The sequence below is a fragment of the Oncorhynchus mykiss genome, chromosome 1 (assembly GCF_057628025.1).
Source record: "Oncorhynchus mykiss isolate SJ-2025 chromosome 1, ASM5762802v1, whole genome shotgun sequence".
NCBI classification, from domain to species: Eukaryota; Metazoa; Chordata; class Actinopteri; order Salmoniformes; family Salmonidae; genus Oncorhynchus; species Oncorhynchus mykiss.
The window spans coordinates 77055114-77076715 of record NC_143022.1 but is presented as its reverse complement, the minus strand read 5'-3'; the positions used below and the strand labels follow the sequence as shown (position 1 = coordinate 77076715).

Below are 21602 nucleotides of genomic sequence, written 5' to 3'. Positions count from 1 at the left end.
CACCAGAACTGCTTCAATGCCCCTCGGCATTGATTCTATAAGTGTCTGAAACACTATTGGAGGGATGCGACACCATTTTTCCACGAGAAATTCCATAATTTGGTGTTTTGTTCATGGTGCTGGAAAAGGCTCTCTCGGGCGCTGTGCCAGAATCCTACATATGTTTTCAATTAATCCCACTGTTCTTTGTGAAACATCAGAAAGTTGAGCAGTCTTCGTCACTGAAGATCATACCAAGCGTGCCCCAACAATCACCCCTCTTTCAAAGTCACTGAGATCTCTTCTTCTAGCCATGGTTGCCAAAATAATGGGCAACTAGGCATTTGCATACATGACCCCAAGCATAATGGCATGTTAATTGCTTAATTAACTCAGGAACCACACCTATGTGGAAGCACCTGCTTACTGTGTTTGCCCCATTTACTCAAGCGTTTCATTTATTTTAGATGTTCACCTTAGTAAAGGAGGGCAGAACTAAGCTCCTTTCTTAGTTGTGATTGGTGGATGCATTTGATAGGCCTGGAGGCAGGGTCTATACCCAAGTAAGCAAAGGCTGTACTAATACCTCTATTTATGGGTCTGCTGCTTACGAATGGATCATCCAAAAACAGTGAAGCTTGGAGTTCACAGTGGTAATAATAATGTGCAGATTCATCTGTTAAAGGTCTGCTCTGACCCAAAGGAGAATGGAGGGAAAGGCGGGGGGATGCTAAGTGCCTCCACATTATTAACATTTAGTTAATTCACTGAGCTGAAATGCTTGGCATGTTAAAATCGTGAAACATTGTACAGCCCTTCCTCTCTATCCCTCCTTTCTTTTCTTTTCTTTCTTTCTTTCTTTCTTTCTTTCTTTCTTTCTTTCTCTCTTTCTTTCTTTCTTTCTTTCTTTCTATTTTCTTTCTTTCTTTCTTTCTTTCTTTCTTTCTTTCTTTCTTTCTCTTTCTTTCTTTCTTTCTTTCTTTCTTTCTTTCTTTCTTTCTTTCTCTTTTCTTTCTTTCTTTCTTTCTTTCTCTTTTCTTTCTTTCTTTCTTTTCTTTCTTTCTTTCTTTCTTTCTTTCTCTTTCTTTTCTTTCTTTCTTTCTTTCTTTCTATTTTCTTTCTTTTCTTTCTTTCTTTCTTTCTTTCTTTTCTTTCTTTCTTTCTTTCTTTCTTTCTTTCTTTCTTTCTTTCTCTTTTCTTTCTTTCTTTTCTTTCTTTCTTTTTCTCTATTTCGTACCTTTCTATGTCTGGGACTGCTGATCACACTAACACATAATCTGCAAATTCCCTGCTGTTTTGTTGGTTGTGTGTTTTAAAGGTGGTTAAAGTTACATTTGAACTTTGCAAGAGTATGGATCCTGCTCCAGGTTTCCACATTTTGGAAAATTGCCATTTATTCTTAGACCTCATGAGGTTAAGATGTGTATCATCACCTTTGTCCTGAGGTTTTTGATCAAATGGAGTGTATGTGTGCACTACAGTGAATTATATACATATGTTCTTAGACCCCAGAATCCAGGCCAAGGCCAAATAAACCATTATTCAAATAACACTTTATGGATCAACCATAGAGTACAGTATAAGTGCCCTCCCTTAGAAAATATCTAGTCCCCATGGCAACCCTATTCTCAGGTATGTTGCCCAAGATACAACTCCAAACATCCAACATTTCACACTGGATGCCCACTGGACAATGAGGATAAGTAGAAACTAGAATGTGGGATGACCCTCTTTCATCAACATCATGCTATACACATGCAAGGTTTTAGCATATTTAAATCTAGCTTTATTTCAGATGACCTCAGCTCTTTATATTGATATGATTTGTTAAGAAATATAAATGTCTCTAGACAGGGCCAGTTGTCTTAACCATGACTTAATCAGTCCGGATGGAATCGAAGAAATTTGCAGGGAAATCATAATGGAAATGGTAATAGAACATGTCAGCTCAGAATCTGGGGAACTCAGCTATACAGTACAGGGGGAGAAGCTAATCACTTTCAGATGGCCAGAGAGTCCATTATCAATAATGAGCTCATTGTGTGTGGATGTTTCACTGGGGGTTACCCTGGGTTTTCTTGACCAAAACAAGGAGATGAGACTAATTGAGGAAATCTGTTTGTGATTAGAGAGAATCACCATTGACTCTATAGCCCCCCCATCATAGCCCCAAAGCAAAATATTGTTGATTCACCAGAACCATCACACAGATGAAAATGTTTACATTTCAGCCGTAGAAGTGCAGTGACATAAATACTTAACTTTTTGCTGACACAATACAACTTTGAGGTATGATTAATGTTGGAGTCATCAAAGAACCTTAAGATATTTCAAGTGTCTAAAACATAGTTGTTGTTTTTTTGTCCTCCTTGGTAATGACATGATTCGCAGAAGGTGTGTGTCAATAGTTTAGCAGTCACCTGAAGCATAATGTCTACAGAAGGGGTTCTCAAATGCCTGACGACAGACTGAATTCTTCCGCTGCTCGATGTTCGCTACATACTTCAGTCTGAGACTGCTATCATTAAAGTTGTTCAAATGTCCGTGGGCGTGGCGTAGCGTTTGGCTGGAGCAAGCAGTTTGGGTAGGCAGGCAAGCTTCTCCGCTGACCCAGGGTACATTGTGCCCTTAGCAGCACAAAGTGCTTCTTAGGGCACAATGTGTATGTGAACTGTGTATGTGAACTGTAGTACAGTGGCACAAAGTGCTGACCCTGCCTGCCTTTGTAGATATTTGTCACCTCAGGGAGTTCCATCTTCTTTCCACAATGGAAGGAGGTCAAAGAATCAGAAACATCTGGCTTTGGGCCAGAGAATCCAACTTGGTGTTCCAAAATGCTACGTGCACAGCTCATCTTACATTTGCCATCTCCGAGGCTGAGAGTTCATTGAAACATATAGCCTCCCACTACACACCAGAGGAGCTATAGGACGACGGGCTCGTTATAATGGCTGGAATGGAATAAATGGAACGGTATCAAACAAATGGAAACCACATGTTTGACTCTGTTCCATTTATTCCATTACAGCCAATACAATGAAACCGTCCTCCGATAGCTCCTCCCACCAACCTCCTCTGCTACACACCAATACAGTGCCCAACCCCCCATCCCACTATACACATACTGTACACACATACACCTATGCGCCACTATCTCAGCTGGGATAACACTCCTTAAAAGCTCATTGATGTGTATTCTCCCCAGAGCCCTCACCCTTTCTTCCCCTGATAAACGAAAGCCCCTCTCTCTCCTTTTTGGGACAGACAAAGCTGCCCCTCTCCCCCTCTCTCTCTCCCCCAGGCAGCCCCTCTGTTTCATGATATATGACCTCACTTACTCAATCTGGACAGATCATAGGCCCTTGAGTCATGCATACTTACTGCAAATCCCCCCACCACACACACACACAAAGACACACACACAGGCCACTTGGGAGCACTGACCTTGTAGAGGTTACAGCCGTGCTCTCAGTAAAGCCCAGTGAGCCCCCTAATCCAGTTCCACTACGCCAAGGAATGAATCAAACGCTCTCAGGCAACTCACAGCTGCACACCACTGTCTCAACTGATGTTTTAAAAGTCTATAAAAGGTATAGGATTCCTGAATTACTGTGAATGATTTAGCTTTAATTGCCTTTAGACTGGACTGTGCTCTATCTTTCCTGCTATTGCATTTGGGTCCTTCTGAAAATATGCCAGTGTGAATGAAATGTAATTTAGTTATAGGACGTTTTCCGCTTTCCAAGTTGGAAAGGTTGTTTAAATTGGCTGGGGAATATAGGAGAACATTTAGAATCTGGGCAGCATCAGACTAATCATGTGTTTCTATGTTAGCAGGTGCTCTCTGTGTTTAATGAGTGGGAAATAGTAATCAGTGGTCCAGACCTACATTCCTGCATTAGTATAGGCTAAACTATCATCCTCCTCCCTTTCACCCTCCAGCCCAGCACACAGCCCAGACCAGACTGGACTAACAGCACCAGAGACCAATGCTTGATGGGCCGTTTATGTATCTTCTTCCATGAGGTTAAATAACCCTTATTGGGTACAATATAATGGTAATGTGTTTATTGGCTGATTTCATTTTTTTCCCTGCCGTATCCTGGAGTTTCTACCTCCCCAAAATGTCACATTCTAATCCTTACCAACTGGTTTTACTAGGTTGCGCTCAGTCAGTTAGTCCCTCAGTTTCTGTTTGTTCCTCTTTTTATATTTGGAGTCAGTTTTGGGAAGGGTCTTACGTGGATTATAACTAAGCTGCTTTCCAAAGTCACCTCTCAAATCAAATCAAATTGTATTTGACACATGCGCCAAATCCAACAGAAATGCTTTCTTTACAAGCCCTAAACCAACAATGCTGTTTTAAGAACATAGAGTTAAAATCATATTTACAAAATAAACGAAAGTAAAAAAGTAACACAATAAAACAAGAAATTACTCCTTTACCTTTTTGTTTCATGTTTGCGGTTCGATGATTGACAGGCTGTGGTTTTCAATGGCCACAAATATGAGAACTACAAACGTTTACTTTTTGAAGTTTGCCCCAAGGATTAAAATCTATGGTTTTAAATGGCCACATTCATGAGGTCAACCACTGCACCGACCACTGTTAATAACATTAGTGTATAATGTGTTGTTCACCTGATTTGAGTGGAGTTGTAGTCACTTAATCACGTCTATTTTCTAATTTACTCAAAATGTGATCACAATTTTCTTTTGCTATTCAGAAACTTCAAAGACTTGAACTTTGCTGTTTTTTTGTGAAACGTTTTTAAATAGTGGATGGATAATCACCATTAGACCTCATACGCCCTATTATAAAACCATCGGAGCGTATCCAAATGAACCAGTAAAAATGGGAACGCCAAAGTGGCACTCGTTAGGCGACAGTGAATGTCTGAATGCCTTTGCCTAATTTTCTGGCACAATGGCTTCAAACGGGATCCAGAGGACAAAAGATGCAAGTCTGCACCTGTCTGTGTGTGATTGATGTTTTAATGAGTGAGGTTGTGAAACACCAAGGCACTGAGTCTGAGAGGAACCAAGCTCTAAACCCCCAACTATGAGGGTAATCACACTTGGCTTAGGATCAGCTCTATTAAAAGAAAAACATTGGCCAGTGATATGGTGTATGTGCCATTGAAATAATGTAAAGTCATACATCAAATAGTATGAATGCTTTTCGTGAAGAGTTGCAAAATCGAAGAGGGAGATGAGAGAGGCTGTACCCTGGGTCTGGGTGCTGTTGCTAGGGAACTTTGTTGTGAAAATACTGTATATGTTTCTCTCTTGTGTACAATCATGTCCTATACCTGGTGTGAGCCCAAATTGACCATTAAGTTAGTTTGGTGAAGATCTCATTGTGTGACTTCAGGCCTTGGTCTTCCCCTCGTGTCTCATGTCTATAGTTGCAAAAATACGCTAACTTTCACAAAATCCCCAGGTTTTCCAGAAATTCCAGTTCTAGGATTCCTGGATTTTCTGCTTATTTTTGCCTTATTCCAGGAATGTTCCAACCGGGATTTCTGGAAAACCTGGGAATTTTAAAAGTTACCGGAATTTTGCACCCCTACTCATGTCATTCTAGCCCAATCTCCTTTGTAATCTAAATTGAGAGGATTCAGATGATTTATAGGTGTAAATGATACTAATATGTAGTGTATTTGAACCGTATTCACTGTTGGGGAGACTGAATGTGTATGTGAACTGTAGTACAGTGGCACAATTATTTTGGGGCCCCATCACGACATGGACAGAAATAGTGGTGCTAAGTTTAAGACTGTGGCTGTTGTTAGTGGACACCGTTCACACAGGAAGTAATTACGACAAAGGAGTTTATCATCTGGGTCCAACCTACCGGAGATTTGCTGCCTCCGTGTGAGAAAGAGGGAGTGTGAGGTAGCAAGTCTCCTCTGGCTCTTCTTCTCTATTTCTCCCTCGTTTTTTTACTCCCTGTCTTCCTTTCTCTATATTTCTCTCCGTCACACACACCCTCTCACTGTCTCTCTCACACTTCCCTTCGCACGCTATCCTTTGCGCTCTCTCTTTTGTACAGTGAGTGGACCCTGCCTCTTAGGTCAGTCAACCCCTTTCCACTCTTCTCACATGTCCAATCTGGCTAATTTTAGCCCAGGTTTAGAGGGGCAGGTTAATTTTGGCTGCTGCCTGTCCCCTGTCCCTAAGCGTGCTATGATGCAGATCCGTTTGTACCAACCAGAGGTTTATTTTCTCTGCTAAGGCGGTCTATGAACGGCCATGTGACTCTCACTCAACGGTTTGCCAATTTAGTTCAAGGGAGGCTATTTATTAGTGTTGAGCACAGCCAAAGGAAAGGTGATACTGTTGGCTCTTCAATGTCTGTCCCTCTCAGTTGCAGTATTGGCCATCTCTTTAACACCCAAACACATACAGTGGACATACTGTACATAGAGTCACTGTGATTGTGTGTTATGTAAAGTTGTCATATAGCTTTTTGAAACATGTTTATGCATACATGTGTTTTACTCGTAGAAGATACTTCACCAACCCGAATACTTCCACATTAAAGCATTAAGTTCCAATACATTGTGTGTACACTCACATTCCATGAGGATTGTTTGAGGCTGATGAAAGGATAAATACTTTAACACTTTTATTTCTAAACACAGAAAAATGCACATTTAGGTATTTGCAGGAGGCAAGTAGCCTAGCAGTTAGAGTGTTGGGCCAGTAACTAAAAGGTAGTTGGTTCAAATACCCGAGCCGACAAGGTGAAAAATCTGTCTGCGCCCTTGAGCAAGGCACTTAACCCTAATTTGCTCCAGGGGTGACGTACTACTATATCTGACCTTGCAAAACAGCACTTTTCACTGCACCTTTCCGCTGTGTGTGACATAAAAAAAAAATACAAAATTGTTTTATTTGTGCATTTATGTGATAGTATGTTTCATAACATTGAGTGGATCTTGAATGTGAAAGAAAGAAAACCAAAAAGCGTTTAGTAAACAGCTCATAATACCAGTATTCCAAAAAACTGCACTTCAGTGTACAAATGGGAGGATTGTACTAACATAGCAAGTTCTTTACAAAGCTTTGACCCTTTGCGGCACATTATAAGAAAAGTGATGATTGATCACTCTGTGTTTGTTTCTCTCCTACAGACAGTGAGATGGTGCCTCTAGAATGCCTACGTCCTCGCTCCTTCACCACCGCCCACCGAGCATCGCTACGGCGGGACCCAGGCGACCTTTCTATTAGCCTGTGTGACCTCAGCCTCCAGCAGCAGGAGCAGGAGGAAGAGGAGCGCCTTCACCCCACCACCTCTTGTTCTATCCCCCAGAACTCCCTCAACTCCCAGCAGTGCTCCCTGCTCCCCTCGCTCCTCGACAGCGATCTCCACTTCCACCCGCTCCGAGGTGCCCACATCAAGGCCCTCGATGAGCACACGGTGTCCCGGGGCGTGGAGCATCGCAGCGGTGATGAGAGGACCTTGGTGTTCACCAGCCGGCCCCTGCGTTGCGGAGAGAGCGTGTTCGTGAAAGTGACTAAGACGGGTGCCACACGTCTCGGTTCACTCTCCTATGGCGTGACGTCGTGCGACCCGGCTTGGCTTCGTCCAAGCGACCTACCATACAGCCCGGAGTCCCTGGTCGACCGCAAGGAATTCTGGGCGGTGTGTCGGGTGGGGGCACCCCTGCAGAGTGGTGACATCCTGGGTTTCGTGGTGAACGTGGAGGGGGAGGTGTTTCTGAGCCACAATGGAATCAACGCAGGGATGCAGGTGTGTGTGGACAACTCCAGACCTCTGTGGATGTTCTTCGGTCTGCATGGAGCCGTCACACAACTCAAGATCCTAGGTGAGTTCACTGAACAGTTTTGTAAAACAGTTATAATGTAATAATACGATACATAATTCTGTTTGACATTCATGTCATTGTCATTACGTGCTTAAAGTGAGATTACAGTATAAACTGGGTTAATACATGCTAATATGTTGCTATATAGTCATTCTCATTGACTCAAAGACATCATATTCATCTTTGTTCAAGTTTATCTGAAAATCGTGAGACTTTTCAGTCTTTTTTTCCCATTAAGAAACTATTTCAGTGTCTGATCCTTGAATGACCTGTGGAGGATGGATTCTTACATAGCCAAGTCATGAACTAGTTTTCCTCTTCCTCTGTTCCTTGTTGCACTCTGACTTTTTATCAACTCGTATATCTCACTTGGCATTTAGCTTCTCCTCCCACAGTTTGTAAATTTAGGCGAGCGTTTCATCTTCAGTTCTACTCCATTTCTATGAACTCACTTGTTATCGGAAGTGGCTCCAACAGATGGAAGTTTACCGCAGCTCACTTGCTGATTGGGAAATTAATCCTAGCCTAGCCTAGTCGACTGAATCCATTCAGTTTTGACTCTAGGCAACTGTAAAGGCCAATTAGAACATGGTGCAATAATGTATTTGCATAGTAGTTGGTCACATTAAAAAGCTGTTACTCTCCACACGCACGCTCACAGACACACACACACACTTACTGTATGACCATAAGAACACTCTAATTCCCTAGCTGTAAGTCATCTCAGGTGCAGACTAACACATCATGCCCAATCAGTACATACCATGACAAGCTTGTCCGGATGAGGAGGCCTAAGGGGGGAAACCCTGTCTTGATTGAATTCAGTAAAAGGCTGGTTTTAGGACCAGCCCATGATAAATGAACAGTAGAATAACATGTTATAAATAATGGCTGACAGGAAAGGGTGCTGTTGGAAATGGGGAATTAATGGCGAAATGCATGTGGAGGTTTGTGGTCGTATTTAATTTCACTTGGCTTTGCAGTGATTCTCCTGTTTGTAAGTGGATTCTAGGGCTGGAATTTAAAGGGATCCTGCAAGATTTTGGCAATTAAGCCCCTAGCATAATGCTAGCGTACCTTTAGACTTACAGTCATTGCATTAACGCTAGCCAGCATTGGCTCGGGAAACTATCTCTAACTTCCTTCATACTGTACGCAGAGACATCAACAACAAAAAAACTATCCACAAGTTAATTTGACTCTGGGTAAGTAGAAAAACTGAATTGACAAAATCTCGCAGTGTCCCTTTAGCAGACCTACAATGTGGTACACAGAGAGATGAGGAAATACTGATTTGAAGAAAGACTGTGTTTACAGGTTGAAACAAATCATAACTCACTGAAGATGTAGGCATACATTATAATAATACAGGATCATATATTTTTCTGGTTTGCAAGCAAGTTCATTACTAGATGTTCATAACTTTGATTCTGGCTGTAAGGCAGAATGCAGCTTGTAAGCACAGATGTGTGTGCTCTCTAGGTTGTTAACAAGCTCCGCTGAGACAAGGATATTTGTCATCAGGCCCTGAACACCCCGTTCCCCCTGCTAGGCTTTGTTTTCTGGCCAACTTGTTAATAAGAGTGATCGTGTCTCAATTCGTTTGATTATTCTCCAAACTGACTGCTAGTTTGAGAGCAATATTGCAATGTCTTTAAAGACGACTTTTAAAAAAATGTGATGGAACTGATCATGAGCTACTTTGATATTACAAGGTAGTTTGTGTGTCCTATCTTTTCCACTGTCATACCCCCTCTCCTCTTCTCCTCTCCTCTCCTGGGTTGAGGAGGTTATTTCTGTCCTATGTGGGCCCAGCAGCATCAGACAGCTAGCAGAGCCCCCTGTCCATTAGGGGAGGGGCTCTGCTAGCTGCTGTACTAACTGTTTATGATGCCTTCCATATGCATTATTAAAATGTAATTGCGTCTCGCATTCAGGCGCCAGCGTTTTCCCTCATACCTTACTATCCTAGCAGTGGCCTCCTCTCTCTCTCTCTTTCTCTACCTCCTCTCTCTCACTCTACCTCCACCCCCCTCTCTGTCTCTCTCCCCTCTTATGACTCTGACAGCGCTTCCCATTACCCCCTCCAGCTGTGGGGAGGGCAGCTCTGACGTTTCTCTCCGCCCACACACTGGCGCCACATGCCACGCATTGCCATGGAAACGTACCGCCACCTCTGAAAGTGGCACTTGTCTGTGGTCGGGTGTCGTTAGAGCTGTGAAATGAAGCAGATGGGAGTTCATCACTTTTACATGGTCATGGAGTCTGTGTGAATATCTTAGTTTGGTTGTATAAGCTTCATAAACATACTTGTTTGTCTGAATTCCCATTGCAACTCCACACATACATTCTAGATGGGGCTTAAGCGTGATAATATAAACATGGTTTGAAACATATGTTCATATTATGTAAGTACAGTGGCTGATGTCCCTACAGCACCAATGGAGTAGCAAACTGAACAAGGCCGTATATGATAATATATGCCATTTAGTACACGCTATTATCCAAAAGGACTTATACATTTTATATTCACTGTATGAGTGGTCCCGGGAATCTAACCCACTAGCCTGGTGTTGCAAGACCCATGCTCTTCCAACTGAGCTATAGAGGACAGCAAATGAGACCTCAAATGTAATCCTAGTATTTATTGTAAGGTCAGGCATTTAAAAGTATGTCTTAATGAGAAAGTTTATGTGTTTTGATGCAGTAAATCTGTCACATAAAAAAAAAGCAACCATGGCGGTGTGGCAAAGATCACTGCCAACGATAAGAAGGTGATATAATGCACTAAATAACCACAGTGGATTTATCTGGGGAACCATGCAGACCTCCCAGGCTTCCCTACATACTCAAATGCCCTCAGATGTCGTCCATTCCAGATAGAGGGGCCAGGAGTGCATTCATACGATGGCAGGATCTGAACCTAATCCTGGATGAAAGGGTTTATGAATAGACATGAAGGGTATCTGTCTGTCTTTCTGTCTGGTCTCCTATTAGATGTGACCAGGATGTTACCAGACAGCTGTGCAGCCGGTCAGTCAAACAGGTCAGGTTAACGATCATGAGAAAGTTTGCAAGCAAACCTATGTAACTATAGTAGTCTACCACGATGTCCCTGTCCTTGTTGCTAGTAATGCTGGGGATGTATTTGGTTGACACGTTTTAAAGATGATACTGTGTATCTGCAAGTGGTACATTGATCCATTTGTCACTAGTGTAATAACCAACTTTGGTTTTAGAAGTTATTTCTTTACACTCCAAACAGCCTCCCTACGGCTCGGAGGCACCTGCATGGTCCTAAAGCACACCATTGTCCTGTTTTGTATCACATTCCAATGATAAAACTGGGCGGGACAAAAATGCGATTTCAGAATGTGGGGGGGACATGTCCCCAGTGAATGTTGCGCCCCTGGTAATAACCATGCAAGAAACCAAACATGGTTGAGTGTAACCTTGTTCAATACAACAATAAACACTAGTAAGACAAAGCTAGGGTGGCTTTTAAAGGCTCCAAGCCTTTGAATTTACTCTCTCTTCTCCTTTGCCATTTCCCTCAGCCCACAGTACAGTGTGTCTGTTAATGTTTCAACATTTTGAAAAGCAACCTGGCCACCATATGAACCACTGTTTGCAGAAGCTAACAAGGCTTATTTATTTAGATTGAAACTGAAACCACAGCAGTAAGGGTGGTCCAAGAGAGATGGGAACTCAGGGGAACGGATAGGGGCACCCCATTGTCAAGGCTCTATAGCATTAGACCCTGCTCAGTTTTTTTCAGGTCACATCGACTAAAGCACAGCTGTTTGCAGTTGTTTTTAATCTTAGGGAGTAAAGTCACAGATCTCTGCCATTTCAGGGAGACTTGGGGTACGGGATCCTGAAAAAAATTGGGTGATGTGTAGGTTAGTTGCGTATGCTTGCTGTTGCTTGCAAACTGACTGTGTTGTTTGGCACATAAGATATATATTATGCCATGCCTATACCAGTGCAAGAGCAGTTTTATGGCAGACATCAAGTTGTGTAAACAAAAATGTTTTATGCCATTCCGACATAGCTTACTAGGTCTGTGGATTTGGAACTGTCAGAGGTTTCTCCTCTGCGGAGAGAGATGTCAATGTGAGGGCTGATGTCAAATAGGGCTGCCGGTGCTGCTGTTCAGAATAGATGGAGATGGCACAGGACAGACACAGTAGACTCTCTCTTCCATGGCCAGAGGGATTGTATATGTGGGGGATGGGGAGGGGGGCGAGACTACAATACCTCAAGGGCTCCTGACTCGCTCATAGACACACGCAAATGGGTGTTTGTGTGTGCTTTAGTCAGCTTTAGCCAGACTCTCAAAGTTGAACTTCGTCTTATTCTGACATACAGTGTTATTACACCATATCTATGGAGATCTGCAAATAACTAGACCCAGCGTTTTCCTTTCTGAGGAATTTGTACATACATGAGTTCCGAGTAGTTTGCATGTGACACAGTGCTTCTCTGTGCCCTCAGGCTCGTCTCTGAATGCAGACCCTCGGGGACTGTCAATTCCCAGCTCCCCCAACACCCCCACTCTGCGTTGCAGCGTCAGCTCCGAGCCCAACTTCAACTCCAACCTGAACATCAACCTCAACACCAGCCTCAACGCCAGCAACCCACCAGCCTTCAGCAGCTCCACAGGTAAACCGCCTTTCCATTACTACCTTGTCTCGCTCACCAGGTTATCCCTGTGTTGTCTTTCACTCTCTTTTCTCTCTCTTTTCTCTCTTCTCTCTGTAGGATGTAGGATCTTAATTTGATCACTGTGTTGCTGGAGAACTTTCCTTTAATGCAGTAAATGTAAAATGTGTAGTGTATTCGAGGTTTAAAAAGAAAACGCCTACAAAAATGTATTATAATCAACATAATAATTTACATTTCCTGTTGATGCAGGATCATTTTCCTGCTGTAGCAAACTGGCTCAAATTAAGATCCTACATCTCTCTCTCTCTCTCTCTCTCTCTCTCTCTCTCTCTCTCTCTCTCTCTCTCTCTCTCTCTCTCTCTCTCTCTCTCTCTCTCTCTCTCTCTCTCTCTCTCTCTCTCTCTCTCTCTCTCTCTCTCTCTCTCTCTCTCTCTCTCTCTCTCTCTCTCTCTCTCTCTCTCTCTCTCTCTCTCTCTCTCTCATATACCCCTTCCCCACCCCCCCTCTCTTTCTCTTTCTCTCTCCCTGATTTTCCACCTCTGTTTATGGCAGGAATGTGACAAAACAGTCAACATACCATGACCAAGAAAGGCAACGTCAGTTGCAGTAAACGTAACCAGCATTTGTTGAGAGTTTCTTTTGACTTTAATAGGGAATGTGATGTGATGAAATGTGATGTTTATATTGCACAATATCACACCTGTTATGATGGTTAAGCCCCTCTCAAAAGGATGAAAACAAGTTATTTGACGCAATATCCTGTAATGTGTAAACATAGAAGAGAACATTCCAGAGCAGATACAGTATAGATAGTCAGAAATTGAAAAACTATTCCTAAGTACAGTTTCCAAGTTATACTGTATGCAAATGATCCACCAACCTCTAAAACCTGTTCCATTGTCTCCCAGGTACGAGCCCCAGCTCGCCATTCTCCAGCCACTCGGAATCCCCCACCTTCCCATCATGCTCTGGCTCGTGGAGTGACGAGTGCACCATCTGCTATGAGAACGTGGTGGACACGGTGCTGTACGCCTGTGGTCACATGTGTCTCTGCTACGCCTGTGGCCTCAAACTGAAGAAGATGGCCAATGCCAGCTGCCCAATCTGCAGGAGGACAATCAAAGACATTATAAAGACCTACCGGAGCACGTAGGATCTGCCTGGCTGTGTAACATCAAGGCTCATTCATCAAAGAAACCATGGAGACGTATTGGAGCATGTACGTTTGGCCTGACTGTCTCAATATTGCTCAGCAACATTATGAGATTCAGCATCATGCAGTTGGACCATCAAAGATATTAGAAAAACATGTTGGGATATGAATACATTGTAAAGATTAACAGGAAGAGGTAATGCTGGCCTCCAGTGTGTCACTGTGGCCCAGATACTGGATTGGGTTCAGCCACCATGGAGCTGGACTTAACCAGGAGGGATCTGGCTCACTCTCTGCAGAACAATCATCATTCATTCCACTGATGATATCATTGCTACTAGGATGTTTCAGAGACATTAATTTCTCCAGAGCCTTGAAGGCAGCAAGGGGAATTATCTATCTATGGTTTTATCAGCACCCTGGACCTATCATTCAGAAGGTTGCAGTTATAAATGTATTGTACAGCACAGACATTCAATATCATGAAAGATGGAGAATTGTGTCTGTTAGGGCTGTGACAGTCATTGAATTTTGGATAACGGTATTTGGCCAGCCAAATGACCGCGGTCACCATAATGACAAATTTAGACTGACATTTTATCCACCGCCCATGATTGCATGTGCTCTCACATAATTGAATGAATTGAACGGGCTTCGCCATTCATGTCAGTGATGACATAATAGGTGGACGGGCAGCCATTGTGAGTGTACCAATAGGAGCAAAGCAGGAAGTAAAATATGTGCTGTGATTTGTTGATTCAACTGAACTGACATTACATGAGCCACACCAGTTAACATAATTTAAATGAACATTCTGCATTACCATGAAAATTATTGCATCCCAATACCAGGCAGTCATTGCGAGTAGTGTACCCATGAGTTCACCAGTCAAATTGCCAGGGTTTAAGGTTACAAGCCCATAATATTCCTTCTATGTCTATGTGTCCTGCTGCTGCATTGTGGGGGGTGTTGCCTAGGCAACCAAAGACTAATTTGCTTGTTTCAGCAAGTTGTTAAGAGTCCACGTTACATCCGAAACGGACTCAACCGCATGAATGCCCTTCCGTCCCATTTTCAGTCTGCAGTTCGTTATGACAGTTATTTTATTTTCATAACGGTCTTCATACATAACTGTCAGTCATACAGTAATTGTGGCAGCCCTAGTGTCTGTACAATTCATTTCCATCTGTGACGCTCTGAATGTTCCGCCTGGTTGAATAATAACGTTACCCTTTGGACAAGTGACTCATGAATGAAGAGGACATGCAGTTTTTAGTTTGTTTGATTGGAGAAGAAAGTGAAAGATATTGCCATGAAAAAGGGATGGTGTAATCAGAGGAAGTATTTTACCCGTGAAAAGTAAGGAATATAGTAATTAGCTGTGTGCCTATGTTGCATGAATAATCCCTTACATGCATTCTCTACCCAATCTCAAAGACACTGTAGGGAAGATCACATGCAGGCAAAAACGTGAGAATACAGTCAGCTGGTCACCATAGAATGTTATAGATTCAAGATGGATATAAATCTATGTGGATAGAGCAGGGGTGTCAAACTCATTTTGCCCCGCGGGCCGCATTCGGTTTTCAACAAGGTCCGGATGGCTCCACTGAAAATGTGTTATTTCCTTACCATCAAAATGGACAAATTGTCTTTTGGAATTTTCAATGCTCCTTGACTGTCTAGCTTTAATTTTAGATGATTATTAGCGAACTGGACACAGTAAAACAAAAAACTGTATGAATGTAGATTCATTATCATTTATACACAGTTTTGATTTGTTAAATTGAGTTTGTCCTGTCCGTCTGTCCCCCCCCCCCAACATGTTTTGTTACTTAAACCACCTGCGGGCTGGATTGGATCCCCCATGGGCTGTATGTTTGACATCCCTGGGATAGAGGATGTTCTGTGTATAGTGAGGGAGACGTGACCATAGACTTCGTTACACAGTGTAGGGGCACGTTGGTCCTGTGTGTGTGTCTGCACAATGTTCAGTGCACAGAAACCCTTAGCAAAGACGCAACATATATACGCAACATATATCAAAGCTCTAACTGTCTGAAGGGTCGTAAAATGCTGACTCTATTGTATACAGCCATCTTCCTGACTATCTTCTAACTAACTCTGGTTAATTATTGTGCCATTTCCTGGGTGTATTGGAAGTAATCGCAGGTTGAAGTTTATTGGGATGAGTCTTGTTCTTCAGGCAGAACTGAGCGATTTCCACTAGATGGGAAAACTCCAAAGTCAAAATGGGCTATACTGTAAAAATTCATGAACACAAAACCGTGACCCACCACCTTGATTTGGTCCTATCTAGCAAAATTTAAAATTGTGTTTTTTTTTTACATTGGTAGAGACTCAGAGCTAAAAATGTTTTATATCATACACTGCAGTTGAGGAACAATGGGAAAGTAATTGTGCTTTGAAAGTCGATGAACTTGTAACCCCACTTTTGAGAAAATAGCCTTAGAATGTTTTGGTACACCTACTGGAGAGCTCTTCTATGTCTACACCCATTCAGCATCGTTCACACACTCCTAATCCTTAGCCCCACCCATCTCTTTAAAGATTCACGTGTGAGGCTGTCCTAAACAGAGTGAGTAAGGTTGTGTAGTAAACAACCAAAGATTAAGACTAAAAGTATAGAAAGTAGTAATCAAATAAAATGTTATTGGTCACATACACGTGTTTAGCAGATGTTATTGCGGGTGTAGCGAAATGCTTGTGTTTCTAGCTCCGACAGTGCAGTAATATCTAACAAGTAATATCTAACAATTTCACAACATATACTCAATTCACACAAATCTAAGTAAAGTAATGAATTCTGAATATATACACAACCGTTCAAAAGTTTGTGGTTACTTAGAAATGTCCTCGTATTTGAAAGAAAATCACATTTTTTTGTCCATTAATATAACATCAAATTGATCAGAAATACAGCGAACACTTTGTTAATGTTGTAAATGACTATTGTAGCTGGAAGCAGCTGATTTTTTAAAAATTGAATATCTACATAGGCGTACAGAGGCCTATTATCAGCAACCATCACTCCTGTGTTCCAATGGCACGTTGTGATAGCTAATCCAAGTTTATAATCTTAAAAGGCTAAACAACTAAGTTAATAAATATAACTAGCAATGCAAATGTCTTTCTGAGATACTCCCCACCTTTATTTAACTAGGAAAGTCAGTTGAGAACAAATTCTTATTTACAATTAAGGCTTACACCAGCCAAACCTGGATGATGCTGGGCCAATTGTGCGCCACCCTATGGGACTCCCAATCACGGCCTGATGTGATACAGCTTGGAAACAAACCAGGGACTGTAGTGACGCCTCTTGCACTGAGATGCAGTGCCTTAGACCGCTGTGCCACTCGGGAGCAAAAATAGGAATATTAAAATGACTTTCTAACTAAATTAGAAACGTATAATATCTGAAAATGTAGCTAGACTCTTACCCTTATACATGGATGAACGCTTCTCCCTCACTGTCATGGATTTCATGGTTTCCCTTAGTTTGAAGATGTAATCCAGAGACAGGGGTTTTATACAACAGCCTTCTGTGTTCTCTTTTCAACTCCCTCCGCATTTGCAATCATACTCTGCTTCCACCGGGCATTCCACTGATTTCAAAACTCGGTCAACTTCCGTGACAACAACACTGTTGAGCTCCATTTTTTTCCCCATCACTGTCATCATATTTTTACCGAAATCAAGGATTTCCTCATTGTCTGATCAACATGGCATGATTGTTCTCCGGAAAGTACTCCATCACAACTTTTTCCCGTTGATCTTTGTCAATAGTTTTATGTTATCCAAAGTTACTCCTTGGCACCCCTGTTATCCAAGGTACTGTACTTTACTGTTCTAATGATTGTTTTAAATACAAAACCATGCTTGAGCTTCTTTCTCTGTTACTGTAAGGTTGCATGCGTCCATCAATATTGTTATGGTAAAGGTAACCTCGTCCCCAGAATAATTGCAAAAGAGCCGGCTGGTGGACAATATTATAGTAAAGGAAAAAGGATATTTCTCCACTGTTCCCCGGGAAACCGAAGACAAAGATGTCGATTAAGGCAGCCCCCCCACACCTCTGATTCAGAGGGGTTGGGTTAAATGCGGAAGACATAATTCAGTTAAATGCATTCAGTTGTACAACTGACTAGGTATCCCCCTTTCACTCTTTCAGTGAGAAATTCCCTGTGTGATATATATAATGCTTTCATGCTTTGTGTTTTTGTTGTTTACACAGGAAACTGTAAACATCTGTGTCATCACATGTGTGGAAGTCATGGATCTAGCTAGCTGATTATTGTTGCACAGTGTGTGAGCTTTAGACTTGAAGTTCTTTCTGTATTTTAGGCAAATCCTTTTAACAAACTAATCTTTAAGTTTTCATAATACAGTGTTTTTAATCAAAAATGTTTAAAAGACAACAATGGTCATGTATAGAGGAAAAACAAGCCATTTTTCAGGTTCATAAAAAAAAGATTGAATTATATGTACATTTTCTTAAAGAATGTGTTGGTTCATGGTGTCAACATGTTCCATCTCATCCCTCTGTTACGGAAACTGATCAAGATTGAATATGATAGAAGAGTATATTCTTGTGGGAATGAAGACTTACGTAAATTACACATCCCATCTATTTATGTCAAAATTTGGTGTTTAAAAGCCAACATTTGAGTGTGAGTAATGTGTGTATGAAGTTATTCAGTGCTGTTAATAGACACTGTCTAAATAACACAAGACCCCCGCTGTCATTGTATTGCATAATACTGGAATTATATTGGCTCGAGAAGTGGTCCGCTTTGATTTTTCTAGTGGTTCAGGTTTTCTGAACACGTTAGTACATACAGAGATCAACCATGGAGACATTTTAACAGAGAAAAAGTATGATAATGATATTGTGTTGTACAGTACGATCATTATTTATTTTGTCAATCATATCATTAATTATTATGTTTGTTTTATATATTGTACAGGATGTCAAAATAACAAATAAATGTAGAGGTCTTGTCAATTGTTTAATTTCTACTGAGGTAAAAATAAAAAAATAAAAAAGTTAACCTACTGTACAGTGTGGGTTGAAATATGATTTTCCTTAGCAAAATATGACTTTTTAGCCAAAAAAGTTTAGTTTTAGTCCTCTCCAATATTCCAAATGTTCAATCTTATATTGCAACATGTGTTGTGCTGAAACATGGACAAAATGCACTCTCTCACACAATCTCTTCGTCCCTTTATTTTATATTCAATATCTATAACCGTAAAATGGGACCAAATATTTACAGTCCAGGCACAGCCATATGAGACGTAGGGTAGAAGTATTGATTTTTGAAGCAGAAATCAAGTCATTGTTTGTTCTTTCTACTTTCAATTGATCATTTTGTCAAAACATCCCTCTGTGTGTACAATAATGATCAAGATCATTTTCTTGCAAATGATCTTGCAACATCATGTTCACTGTGTGAGTCAGATGGACATGACTTTCAATAAAGTTTAAATGGTGTTAAAAAGCTAAATGCCTGGAACTACTTAACTTACTGAACTCTAATTTGCCTACACTGTACACAGATATGCATGGAATAATATGCATCATAACCTGTTATAACTAGCGATGTCAGTTTGTCAACTTACTGGTCAGGGTTATTACCTGCTGAGGTTGGCAAGTCCATTAGTGGACAAGTTGCACTGAACAAAAATATAAATGCAACATGCAACAATTTCAAAGATTTTACTGAGCTACAGTTCATGTAAAGAAATTACTCAATTGAAATAAATTAACTAGGCCCTAATCTATGTATTTCACATGACTGGGAATACAGTCTGTGCGCCGACAGAGATGGCCGCCTCGCTTCGCGTTCCTAGGAAACTATGCAGTATTTAGTTTTTTTACATGTTATTTCTTACATTGGTACCCCAGGTAATCTTAGGTTACATTACATACAGTCGGGAGGAACTACTGAATATAAGAGTAATGTCAACTCACCATCATTACGACCAGGAATACGACTTTCCCGAAGCGGATCCTGTGTTTTGCCTTCCACCCAGGACAATGGATTGGATCCCAGCCGGCGAACCTAAACAACGTCGCCATAAAAGGGGCAAACAAAGTGGTCTTCTGGTCAGGCTTCGGAGACGGGCACATCGCGCACCACTCCCTAGCATACTACTCGCCAATGTCTAGTCTCTTGACAACATGGTTGAAGAAACCTGAACAAAGGTAGCATTCCAGAGAGACATCAGAGACTGTAACGTTCTTTGCTTCACGGAAACATGGCTCACTCGAGACACGCTATTGGAGTCGGTACAGCCAGCTGGTTTCTTCACGCATCGCGCCGACAGAAACAAGCATCTTTCTGGTAAGAAGATGGGCGGGGGGATATGCCTTATGATTAACGAGACGTGGTGTGATCATAACAACATACAGGAACTCAAGTCCTTCTGTTCACCTTACTTAGAATTCCTCACAATCAAATGTCGACCGCATTATTTACCAAGAGAATTCTCTTCGATTATAATCACAGCCGTATATTCCCCCCCAAGCAGACACATATATGGCCCTGAAAGAACTTTATTTGACTCTATGTAAACTGGAAACTACATATCCTGAGGCTGCATTCATTGTAGCTGGGGATTTTAACAGGGCTAATCTGAAAGACTCCCTAAATTCTATCAGCATATCGATTGTGCAACCAGGGCTGGTAAAACCCTGGATCATTGTTATTCTAACTTCCACGACACATATAAGGCCCTCCCCTGCCCTCCTTTCAGAAAAGATGACCATGACTCCATTTTGTTCCTCCCAGCCTATAGACAGAGACTAAAACAGGAAGCTCCCGCGCTCAGGTCTGTTCAACGCTGGTCCGACCAATCTGATTCCACGCTTCAAGACTGCTTCAAGGCTGCTTTGAAGCAGTCCTTGTCTCATCGCGCACCAGCGACTCCTGTGGCGGGCCGGGCGCAGTGCGCGTAAAATTTTAAAAAATAAATAAATAAACATTCCCAAACCAGAAACCGTGGATTGATGGCAGCATTAGCGCGGAACTGAAAGCGCGAACCACTGCTTTTAACCAGGGCAAGGTGACCGGAAACATGACCGAATACAAAAAGTGTAGCTATTCCCTCCGCAAGGCAATCAAACAAGCTAAGCGTCAGTATAGAGTCGCAATTCAACGGCTCAGACACAGGAGGCAGGGTCTACAGTCAATCACGGATTACAAAAAGAAAACCAGCCCCGTCGCGGACCAGGACGTCTTGCTCCCATACAGACTAAATAACTTCTTTGCTCGCTTTGAGGACAATACAGTGCCACTGACACGGTCCGCTACCAAAACCTGCGGACTCTCCTTCACTGCAGCCGATGTGAGTAAAACATTTAAACGTGTTAACCCTCGCAAGGCTGCAGGCCCAGACGGCATCCCCAGCCGCATCCTCAGAGCATGCACAGACCAGCTGGTTGGTGTGTTTACGGACATATTAAATCAATCCTTATCCCAGTCTGCTGTTCCCACATGCTTCAAGAGGGCCACCATTGTTCCTGTTCCCAAGAAATCTAAGGTAACTGAGCTAAACGACTACCGCCTCGTAGCACTCACTTCCGTCATCATGAAGTGCTTTGAGAGACTAGTCAAAGACCATATCACCTCCACCCTATCTGACACCCTAGACCCACTCCAATTTGCTTACCTCCCCAATAGGTCCACAGACGACACAATCGCAACCACACTGCACACTGCCCTAACCCATCTGGACAAGAGGAATATCTATGTGAGAATGCTGTTCATCGACTAGAGCTCAGCATTTAACACCATAGTACCCTCCAAACTCGTGCCTGGTTCCCTGGGTCTTGACCCCGCCCTGTGCAACTGGGTACTGGACTTGCTGACGGGCCGCCCCCAGGTAGTGAGGGTAGGTAACGTCTCCACCCCGCTGATCCTCAACACTGGGCCCCCACAAGG

General features: G+C 42.2%; 1 protein-coding gene across 1 annotated transcript in view; it reads left to right on the top strand.

Annotated features, from left to right (window-relative positions):
• Window positions 1–19163, top strand: part of LOC110529113 (E3 ubiquitin-protein ligase NEURL1) — a 63718-nt gene extending 44555 nt beyond the window's left edge. Inside the window, exons 4-6 of the mRNA XM_021611256.3 lie at window positions 7119–7814; window positions 12312–12479; window positions 13391–19163. Of these exons, the coding sequence (XP_021466931.2) occupies window positions 7119–7814; window positions 12312–12479; window positions 13391–13635 (1109 nt within the window). The 3' untranslated portion in view covers window positions 13636–19163. The remainder of the gene's footprint in view (window positions 1–7118; window positions 7815–12311; window positions 12480–13390) is intronic.
• Window positions 19164–21602: the final 2439 nt, after the last annotated feature.